Below are 12,008 nucleotides of genomic sequence, written 5' to 3' on the forward strand. Positions count from 1 at the left end.
ATTATGTGTTATCAAGGGGTTCTAAGCATTAAAAAGCAAAGTACCTCTTAGAATGTAATTCTGGTAGTTCTGGTCTGCTTCTGCTCCCACCTTTATCAAGCACGTCAGTCCTTCAGCAACAACAAATTCATGGACCAAATCCTTATCATCCTGCAAAAACAATACAACACATGAGTGAGCTGCAAAATCAAATAAGACAAAGCTATCATATGAGGCCTTCTGCTTTTACATTGTTCCTAGGAAACAAGAGGGTATTGGGGATGTAATAGTTTGTTGGGAATGTCTGCACTTGTTTGATCCTGGGTTATGTACTTTCCAAAGGAAGAGTGGAAGAAAAGCCTGAATGGAACTAGTTATTATTTTCTACTGTTAGGCCTTTTTTAAAAAAATGTGAAATTAACTTAAAACTGATGTAACTCTTATGGCTTGGTTTCTGTCATACATGCAATGCTTTGGTTACTCTGTCTGGGAAGGAAACCTTTGAAATAAATCAATATACAGCACAATTTCTGTGAAATCAACCTGTCAGTCAAGTGTACCCTGAATGGGATACAACTTCTGCAAGAACTAATGAGCACTTTAGGGGCTCTTTGGAAATGGAACTTTAAAAAAAAAAGTCTGTCCCAATTTCTCATTTTGCAGTCTGATAAAGTGAATCATTATATGATATGAAAAAAGAGAAATTCTTGGCCAAAAATAGCCATTTCAGTGCTAATAATTTGTACTTCACAGAAACCAGATGTGAAACTTTAACCACAGACATTTGTTGGCTTCAAAACATGCCCCAGCCTTATTTCCAGTGATATTACATGGCAGATATTTGGGTCATTCTTTGTGGTGGGTCATGAAAATATCTTGCTTTATCATTCAACTTAAAAGTGATCAAAAATGAATCAACTGTAAATACAGGGATTATATTTTCTTTGATCTCAATTTGGTTTTCACACACCTCAGCATAACTCCTGTGGCAGCAGTGCTTATTAACTTGCTGTCAATTGGACGAATATGTACTGCCTCACCTTTCTTTTTAAGAACCTTTAAATAAAATATTTTTATTTTAAGAACTTAATTTTAAAATACTTATTGCAATGGTTTATTTGTAATGATACATAGAGAATTAATTTGGATGAATACTCACTCACGACGTAAAAACATGTAATAAATCCAACGTCGCTATTTGTTTTGTTACTAAAGTGAAATCTGGAGGGTGTAGCTGATACCAGCTTTATTGTAAAGTTCTTTTTTCATTAATAGGTTCTACCCCAGGGATCTGATTTCAAAATATGCTCAACATCAATCAAAAATCAGCATAATCAAAGCACCAGATGTACGACATTGTAAAGATCGGACTGGATCGAATTTCCATTTGTTATTATTCAAAAACAGAAACTGATGAAGGCCCTCTGGCCAATCTGTTGCTCATTTACTTTTCTTCAAATAATTAGGAATGGAAATCTGATCTAATCTGAACTCCTGGTGCTTCACCACCGATTAAGCTGCTTTAGTACTATTAATCTGGGCTTTGGTCAGATGCTTTAAGACCATATTTAACCAAGTACTTTTCCTTCTCTTATGCTAAATGTGTTGGATTCTCTTTAACCAATAATTTTGTAAAATTACATAAATTCACAAATGAAAAGCCTATTATTGAACTGATTACTGTGCAAGGACGTGACTCTGTAAAGAATTTCATAGCCGTCAACAATAAAACATGCCCTGAGGAAAATGTTCAGTAGGTCGATGGAGTAAGCTGTGATATAAAAATGAACGGAACAAAAGCCATCAAGACATGCTAAAGCCAGCAAGCCAATTATTCTAGATATAACACAGGTGTGAAACATTTAGAAAACATGAGCTCATGTCTCGTCAAACAACTAAACCATGTAAACAGCAATAAAAAAAAGTTTATTAAATAATTAAAATAATGCCTTTATGTGACTTCCTTTTTAGCCACCCATAATACAACCTTTTTTTCTTCCTCTTTCGTTTATAATCTTTTTATTAGGTAGGTTCCAAAAATCATACAAACTTTAAGTCTCATGAATATGAATTTCCCTCACCCACAGACAGATGATACCTTGATCTGACTTTTGCTCTAAACAGCAGGTGATTATTTCTTTGCTGACTTTTTCACTGACATCTATGAGAAAGAATGGATTTCCTTTTGGAAATTTGATTTGATTTTCTTCCTATTAACATTTTGTTTGTAGTGTTAATGCAATGGTCATATGATCATAATATACAAGACCATCATTCAAGATTCTGTTAGTTTAAGAGATGACTGAGTACTTGTAGCTCAGTGACAGATTTCCCATCACAAAGGCAGTAAATTTGGATTCAGCTAGGATTCAGTTTCATTCATTGTTAAATATCTGCATCCTTACCACTTCAGTACATCAGCCTATACTGTACATCCTTAGCAAATAAAAGAGAGTTTCAATAGCTTTCTCAGATAGTCATGATCTTTTAGAATATTCACAGAAACACAAAAGCATATGCCTATGAAATGTGCCATGGTCAAGAGTAAATAAAATGTTTTGCACTTCAGATATGTTTTAAGCACTCTACTGTAGGTATAGCAGAAGGTCTTCTCTGTCCATGCTGTTCAATTTCTGCACCGATACAATGGAAATTCAAATAATTGTCATTTGACACAAAGCTGAGCATTTTAAAATAAACTTGTATACTATACTGTAGGTTCTGCAAAGACTGTGAAAATGTGTGCCCAAAGACATACTGTATTAAAAAAAAACTGGCAGAACAACCAATACCAGTTTTATGTGTTTTTAAAGTCAGTGTTAAATTGTGGCAAATAAATAATTTTCTAATGAATGGAAAAATAATTTTCAGACAACTTTAAGGAGTCCACTTATGTCACTTTTGGTATAAATTTCAGTCTGTGGTTTTGGCGTGTGTGCCTATCGCCTTTGCTGCTAAGCTCTTCCTAAAGCCACCCTCATCATAAACGTGCCAAACCTCTACTTGGCAAAGAACATACTTTGGCTTTTTTGAAAGACTTAAAATTTAAAGAAAAATTTAAACTGGTTCAAAAACATTTAAAATAGTTTTGTTTCACAAGATTTTTGAACTTGACATTGATATGACTGAAGGTACAGGATAGAAAAGAAATTGAAAAAATATGAACAAGTCCAAAGTACATTTTTTCAGCCATTAAATGTCAGTTTTGATACTTTCTGGTGTTAAAGTTCATTAAATTATCTTTTTAGAAACAATTCTAACTAACAAGCTATTCTATAAACCAGACATTATGGGTTTCCCATATTATTAGGATTCTTGTGTCTTTTACAAAAAAAGGTTTAGTTATCTGTGTTTTTATTTGTTTTGAAAATTATATTGCTTTTAATATAATTTTTTAAATATATAGATGTGGCTTCTTGCATACCACATTCACAGGTTATGTTACACACAATTGATTCTAAAACTCTGGGAAGAGAAAGAGTTGCAGCATAAGCAGATGTTAAAAAGTCCATGTAACAGCGAATGTTACGGATTTTATACCTTTCTGTTACACATAATGTTATTAAAGTATTAGCTTTTCATCACCAATATGTCAAACACTATTGAATTTTACAATAAAGAATAATGCTTAGTGAAATTCCTACATACTTCTGCTGCACTTTGGTTCCAGGTTTGTTATACAACAAAATGCAATACTTAAAATATCGATATTTCTTGAGACATACAGTAGGTCGTTTTTCCTTAATTACACAATATTGTCCTGAATGTTTGCACTGATGCTTATTCTGTTCCTCTAGAAAGGAAAATGCAATCACATAAGCATTGAAAAAGAGGAATAAAAGATTAACATCACATACTGTAGAAAGGACCAGGAAATGGAAGAAGGTGATTAGAAAGAACATCCCATGTTTAGGCTACGTACGTGCTTATAAAAACTTATGTAAACTGTAGTGTAACTAAAACACATCTTTTTGGAATACAGGTTAATTACTGTACTTTGTGAAAGTGTCACCATCAACTATAATGTCTGATCTTTTCCCCAAAAAACTCCTAAAAAGTGTTAATACTGTAGGGGAAAAGAGGGTATTAGACAACTGTGTCTCTTATAATCGAAGAAAGTGTCATTGTCCCCTTCTGAATTAGGGAATAGTAGAAAAATATTTTGCTCAAAATAATTATTTTCTGAGATAGCACAATGCCTAGAATTTAAACAAATTAACATCTGCCTTTATACAGATTAAATGTATTTACTGTATGCCTATGGGACATCATCAATTGTGTCTGTCATTTACCTTTACTTGTTGAGCACTGTCATGCCATTCCAAGTTCTTCACTTGTGTCAACATTTATGTGCAGAATCTTTTAAGAACCATATTCTTAATTATATCATATCAGCTAGTTTCCAAGAGTTATTATTCTACCAAGTTTCTTTCTAGTAGACCCAGTTTCTGAGTTCCTGGAATAGTATCTATCACAGAGGTATTTTAAGAGGTTTCAGTAATTTTTAAATCTTAAAAATCTTTTAATATGTCTTACAGAATTATTATAAAGAAGACTGCATTCATGTTCAGGAAATTAACAGATAAATATAAGCCAGGAGCTGAGTACGTCTTATCTCTCTCTTTTTTAAAAAAGTGGTGTAAATTTAGCATTATGTAATGATCATCATGAACAGAGTCAGTTACATTATGAAATTGAAAAAAAAAAAAGATTTAGCATCTTGAGGCAGAACCAAACCATGTAGTTTCTGAACACACACAGTTGGAGGCTGGATGTGCTAAAGTCATCAAGCAACAGTGTGAGGCCTTTCCTTTAACTCATTACCGAGACAGCTCATCTCACTCATAAACTTAACCTCACAGCACTCTACCAGATGCAAGGGAAAGGAAGGCCTGGGATTTTCAAAAATAAGCACAACTGTCAACAAAGGGATACAATATCTCACCTTTTCACACCAAAAAATTAAACCAAGATTCAAAAAGATACTGATCATGCTACACAAAGTGGCACCATTCCAAAGGATGTATTATTATTTTTATTATTATTATTATTGAACTATAATGTATTCTTCCTGTTGGTTACAAAGCCACAAGCTATCAATTTGTCAGATGTCTTCATATAAGTCTCTTATGGCTGTCTTCTAAAGCTGCACTTTTTTTAAACATAATTGATTACCATTTTATATCGCTATAGAATACTGTAATTTTTTTGGCGGACTATACTGGTCAGAAGCCAGACACCATGAGCTTTTCAGCTTAACTAATGGAAAACGGCATATCAGCCAGTGATGGTAAGGGTCTAATTCAGTTTGCTATTTTATTTCAGGGGGAGCAAAACCTTCCAGATGAATATGTCAAGTAAGGAGGAGAAGTGAATATATGGAGCAATATGTATTTGACATAAACTTAGAAATCTTCCCCTTGGGAATTTAATTCATTGCAAATGAATACTGAGAAACACTGGGTTTGTGTTTTTGTGTTTTACAGTCTTACAGTACACAGTAGTGAATCGCTGACAGCCCCCTGTCTCCCAGTTCCATTGTGTGAAACACCAGGCGTTCGCTGTTAATGATAAAACCACCTGCAGGTCGCACACCTGTCGACAACTTAATAATTTAAGCTGCCTCAATTTTACCCCTTTTTAAAATTTGTCAATGTAGTGGGGGGGGGGGTCATCAATCAGTTTTCTTTCCGGAGAAGGTCCTGGCCTTTCCAGTGCATACTTTAAACTAATTAACCATCGAGAGTTGGTGCCAGATGAACTCATCAGTCATTGAACAACAACAACAAACAAAAAGACCTGGGCAGCAATGACATCACTGCAAATACTTGAAGGAGCCTGGAGGAAGAAAACGGAGCAATTTCTTTTTCTTTGCTTTAGAAAATACACACCAGAGAAACTATAAACAGTTTTTGTTAGCTCTCTGTGTGTAGAAATCTTAAAAGTGTTGCTTTCCTCAGCCTCAGAGGGGAGGGGAACTGAGCATAAACACCATCCCACATGAACCACAGGGAACCAGCAGAGGGGCAACTTTCTATGGGCTGGTTTCAGGGAACTATACAAAATCTGATAATCTCTGGCAACTCTACATCACCTTATTTCTTCTACCTCCTGCCATCGCTTACAAGATCTCTTTCCTCACATTCCACTGTTTTATAGGAAACTAGAGGCAGCAACTGGAGGTCATCATGATTAAAAGCATTCAGCTATTCAATTACTGGTTGGTGGAGTCCAATGATTAATGAAATTACATCCTAATGTTAATTGGCAATCAAGACAGTTCTCCATAACTGATAATGCAGGTATATATTTATTAACTACGTTTACCAACATATTATTTGTGTTACTTTTGGAATTTCCCAAATTTAAATATTGCTAGTAATTGAACAGAGATTTTAGTTTATTTTCCTTTAATTCTGAGTTTGCAAAAAGTACACAACAATGTCAGGTATGCTTTGAAGCATTCTGTGCATTCCGCCTTTACATTATCTCATAAGCAGATATTTTTCAATTGAACCTATTTTTATCCTCTCTTTTCTAACATTTTATAAGACAGAATTTTGATGCTAATCACATTTTTGGCATGTGCTGTTTGGCATGGTATATTTAGAGTAAATTTCTCATCATACTAAAAACGTATCTTTACTTCAAATTATTGTCTTCAAAAATGTTTTATGTCTCAAGAAAGAACAAGAAACACGCCAACAATAGACACAAAAAGCATTACAGAAAAAGTTTAAAGAAACAAAATGTTTTATTTTTTCAGTTTTGAATTAAGTGCTTCTTGACAATTTACCAATGCATTAAAACTAAATTATTTTAGTCTTGGATTAAGATAAGTATTTATTTTGGCAATTGATACTCAGACTTAAATGGCATTACAAAAAACAGATTCATTTTAAAAGCTCTCTGAAAAATGGAACAATCGGCATTTATGGTTGGAATGGGAGTCTGTGTACTGTACCAACAAATATTCAAAATGCTGTAGAAGGCATGCTAACAATATCTGATAAAGTGTATGCTTAACGACTTATGATTGCATTAACAAAGCTAATGAGGATTATTCTTTTGCAATATCTTTAACTTTTTAAAAATATTTTACCTTATATTTTAAAAATGTATGGCAAATACTATTTCTGCTCTTTGGAAAAGCATGTGGAATAATTTAAACAAGTTTAAATTTGTTTCTGATAGGTAAACACGTTTTTTAAAGCTATATTACATTAGACATTTTTACTTCATCCCTGGGTTTTTCCCTGTATAACCACATTAAAGACCTGCAGTGCCCCAAGCCATTTGTGTGCTGACAATGAGGGTGTTTCAAAAAGGTGTTGCCTATACAAGCAAACACCCCACTGATTTTACCTGAAAAATCTGTTTCAGAGAAAACAGAGCCCTTCGCAGCTCCCGGCCATTTGAGTTGTAGAGTTTTTCTGTAGGAGAGACAGAAAAAAAAGTCACATTTAGCCAAAGTTTGTCAGAGGTTAGAGCACATTTCTGGTGAGATAAAATACAAGCCAAGAAATAAAAATAAGATACAGCAAGTGGTATAAGGGTGTTGTCTCTCAAGAGCAGCTATCAGGATGGTTAGGAAAAAGCATTTTTAAAGTACCTTTAAAAATTTCAATAGAACATTATTCTTGACCAGCATGGCGGTGGAGTGGTTAGGATTGCTGTCTCACAGCACTGGAGACCTGGGTTCAATTCCAGACATAGGGTTCTATCTGTGTGGAGTTTATATGTTCTCCCCATATTAGCTTGGGTTTGTTCTAGGTGTTTAGGTTTCCTCCTACAATCCAAAGACATAGGGGTACTGTAGGCTAATTCTGGGAAAACAGTCCCTAGTGTGAGTCTGTGCATGTTTGTGTCTGTGCTTGTCCTGCGATGGACTGGTATCCCATCCATGGTGTATCCTGCCTTGTGCCTATTGGATACAGGCGATGAGACTCAAACTTCTTTGTTCCACATAAAAATATGTCGTATGTTTAGGTCTTTGACGTAACGTTACAAACAATATATTAAATTGCTTTTAATCTTGTTGCAAACAGTTATAAGAAATATTGATACTGCTTTATTTGAATGTTAAATATATAAACATGCAATATAAACTTAATGTACAATACATTTATGACTTCTTTTGCAACCCTTGAGCTGATGTGTTACCAATAAGTCTTTGAAGTATGTGCTTGTTTCATTCAGTCATTTCATAATGTAATGAAGTGTTCATGGCCAACAAATACACTTAATTTGAAAGAATTCTGAAACAGCATCTATAAAGGCCAGAATAAAATGAAACACAGGATAGACAAGAGGCTTCATACAGAAATGGTTTAATAGAAGGATCTTTCTGTGTAGTGGACACTGACACAGCATCACTTCCACTTTCAGTGAAGAGTAAAATGTGTTTTAAGGTTGGTAAAAGTCATGCTCCAGATATTTTTGGGGAAGAAAAAACACACAATTACACAATTCTGTAAATTTTGTGCTTTTATATTTCAGGTGCTGAAAGCCTGAGTTTTCATTTTAAAAATAAAAGGGTGCAATAAAACCCAAGAGGGAAAAGGTTTTAAAAGATATATTTGCTTTCTTATCCATTTCTGAAGCACTAATTCTTTTGGCAGAGAGGCACCTTGGCATGTGGCTCTTTCTAACATTAGCCAGAACACCTTCAATCAGAGCCTGTGTAATCTCGTGCTAAAGCCTGAATATTTCTGCTATAGTCCACCAGACCTGCTGGATAGCTTTCCACTGACAGTGATGATTATAGATGGTGACAAAAAGTACATGTGGTACATTGACTCCTGGCTTAAGACCACTATTCAGGATACTAGACTCTTTCTTTGTGCTGTACACTATTGTACGTCTGTGTGAGAGTATGTGTGAGTTGAGGTGATTATGTGTGTGGGCATGTATTATTATCAGTGTGAGGAAAGAAAATGTTCCTCATAAACATAGCAACTCTTTATAAGGGATAATGTAGGAATGTCAGTGCAATGTAAATGTCTTTTTTGTGGAAGTGGTTTCTCCTTTTAAATAGAAAGTGACTGTTTTAGATGTATTTTTACTCTTTGTATAGTCTCATTTTGTCAGAATTCATAATATCAGTTAAAAATAATATGCAAGTCAATTTGACGTCCCAACAAAGAAGTAAAAACATGAAATGTAGGTGTTCATGCAGGAAGTAAATTACTTCCTAATTAAAAGAAACTGCTAAAAAATAAAAGATATCGCAAACACCTTATATCTTAATTCAGTACAGAAACCTCTAAAAGTCCTTAAATTACAAGTTTATTCCTCGATTTATACCTTTCTTGATAATTCTAATAAAGTTTAATCAATTGAGACCACTACAATGATCTCCCCTACCTACTGTGAAATGCAGGGGCTAACTGAATTCCACAAAAACAACAATTTTTTATCTAGCAATCGTCCTAAAATCATTAAATTAATACTATGACTGTTGTACTGAATTATTTCAGCATTGAAACTTTTAAATTGCAATAGAGTCGGTGGCTAGCTGCCAGGATTATGGAGCAAATTCTGACCTCAGGTTTAATTATGAGACACAGAGCAAGGTTTTGGATCTAGAAATTTCTGGAACAGTCTCTTACACAACCTACAGGTATGTAGTACTTTTCAGTTTGGGTCCGACATAACTTATTATTATAATTATTTTCTAAGTGATTCAAAAGCATACTGATTTGTTTACTACGGAGATCTCACATTAGTACATTTTCTATTAATGATCACGCTAGAAACAGACAACTTTAACTGTTTAGTACTCTATATCTGTCACAGGATCACTATGAACATGAAAATGACCAAATTGCAAAAAACACCATCCATTAAAAATAGAGATATCAGAAATGGATGCTAAGTTTCAAGACACAAGTAATGTGGAGTTGGTTTAGAGGCACATTTAAAAGCTAACTATAATTTAATGAGATTTTGATGTCTGTTTACATAGATACTGAATTTCAAAAGTGATTACAGAAAAAGAAACAGAAAAGATACAAATGTCGCCTTACATTAGAGACATACAGTATTGCTTTAACTGATTAATAGATAGACTGTTTAGAACAGGTTTGTCCAATCCTGGTCCCAGAAGGCTACTGTCAACAGGATTTCATTCCAGCTCAGCTCTTAAGAAGCTAAATGAACTCATTATTGGCTTAAAATACCATTTTAGAAACTACTTATAGTTTTGCAGGTAATTACATTTTTCTTATTATGATATTACTTAAGATAGCAATCAATAAACTTCTTTTTATTTCTATGCAGTAATTATGCTATACAGACATGGCTGAACTAAGATAACAATGATAGTGACAGGGGTTAAGGAAGTGGAAGTGGGGAAAAGACTACCCACCCATGTTGCTGAACACACAACACCCTGTAGAAATTCCATCATAGTTGATTGTACTGTAGCTAACATGTACAATAGTAAGAGAGAACATATAAATGGTGCAAACTGCAATGATGTTTCCATAATGGGAAAAAAGTTAATAATGGGAAAAAACACAAACTACAGTATATTTAAAGCACAAGCTTACATTGTGCAAATAAATTAACATCTGAACATTGTTTTTAAGAGGTGTTTACATGATTAAATGCACATTCTAACAAAAGTGAAATTTGTTTGAGAAAAGGGATAACCAATGTCAAAGTTTTGATGATCACTATTTTTTTTTTTACCAGAGAACCACTTAAGCCAATCTATAGCTCTCCTGACATCTCCCTGCCAGTGTGTGTCACTGTTGGGCAGCTCTGTTTATAATTCTGACAGCATAGTGAATTCTACAGTCTGTTGGATGTTACAGCAGAAGACAAGATGACTTGTTCTTTCCTCAAGAAAGTGAACATATTTAGTGAAAATAGGGTAAAAAGCTTTGTTTCAAAACCATTAAATGCAATCCTGCAATTCAGCATTAATTCACAGTTTTTAAAGTTACTTCTTATAAGTAAAGGAGCAGCCTTTCATGTAGACATAAGGATTAAGTATTGCAACACAAAAGAGAAGACACAAACAGAGCACTGTGTGGCAGTGTGTTGCAGCTGTGTGGCAGCAAGTCCTATTCAAAGAAGTCATTTTCAAATGCATTGTGACTGAAAGTCTCATGGAATACAGTAAAAAAAGAGCAAAACCAAAGAAAAAAAGTATTTTTTCTCAACTAGGCAGTCCACAAGTTCAGGCCTACAAGCCTGGGTTGGAGTGCAATTTGGTCTTTTTAATTACAAAAGCTTAGCTTTAAATCAAACCAACTTATTTGTGTTTTCTTAATAATTGAACAAGTATCCTAAGTATCTTGTCAGGAGCCATCAAAAACTATCCATCTGCAATACTGTGTCTTTCCATGGACAGGGTGTTTAAAGATTGCACAAGATTACTGGTGACCATATAGAAAAAAACTTCTACTGATCTTTTCTCTCCTTACTGCACACTAAGGACCCTAAGGACAGGTTTTGCTGAGATCCACCCTGTGCTTTATTTGTACTTTTCTAGCAACCTGTATGGTATAGTACTTCAAGGCTTTAACATAAACATTCTTGGGGTACTTGTTACAATGAGGGAAATTTACTGTGTTAAAAAATAGATTATTATGTGGCTTTTCTAAGCCACAGAATGATGGAAGAGGAGAATTGGGTTAATGCTATAGATCAACACCTTGAACTTTGAAAACAGACAGTCAAATGCAGTCCTCTGTCATCCATCTGTACCAGCTAACTCCATAATATATACAGCACAGTGGCTGAACTCGACACACATTCCCATTGGTCAGTCTGGCTTTTGCTTCAGGAAATAAGTGTACGGAATGCATATATATATTTTGTTGAAAGGAAGTCATCCCTCCTGAGTTTCTGTCAAGTCTTAGGACTGTGCTACCTCAAGCAAAATAAAATCAACAAAGTCAAATGAATTGTACATTACAGGAAAAACATACAACTCTGGTAGTTCTTTTTCCCCCTTCCAGGGCACAGAGAAAGACCTCATGTTTTTTTTTTTCCACAACCTCAAATGAACGGGGCAT

The 12,008-nt window shown here is 34.4% G+C and overlaps 1 protein-coding gene across 6 annotated transcripts in view; it reads right to left on the reverse strand.

Moving 5' to 3' along the window:
* fhod3a (formin homology 2 domain containing 3a) overlaps positions 1–12,008 on the reverse strand; it is a 240,149-nt gene that overhangs the window by 109,187 nt on the left and 118,954 nt on the right. For all 6 annotated transcript variants that reach the window (XM_015356991.2, XM_015356990.2, XM_069195146.1 and 3 more), the window contains exons 4-5: positions 7,345–7,412; positions 45–150 (exon numbers count right to left, since the gene is read on the reverse strand). In XM_015356991.2, the coding sequence (XP_015212477.1) occupies positions 45–150; positions 7,345–7,412 (174 nt within the window). The remainder of the gene's footprint in view (positions 1–44; positions 151–7,344; positions 7,413–12,008) is intronic.

Source organism: Lepisosteus oculatus, chromosome 10 (assembly GCF_040954835.1).
Source record: "Lepisosteus oculatus isolate fLepOcu1 chromosome 10, fLepOcu1.hap2, whole genome shotgun sequence".
NCBI lineage: Eukaryota > Metazoa > Chordata > Actinopteri > Semionotiformes > Lepisosteidae > Lepisosteus > Lepisosteus oculatus.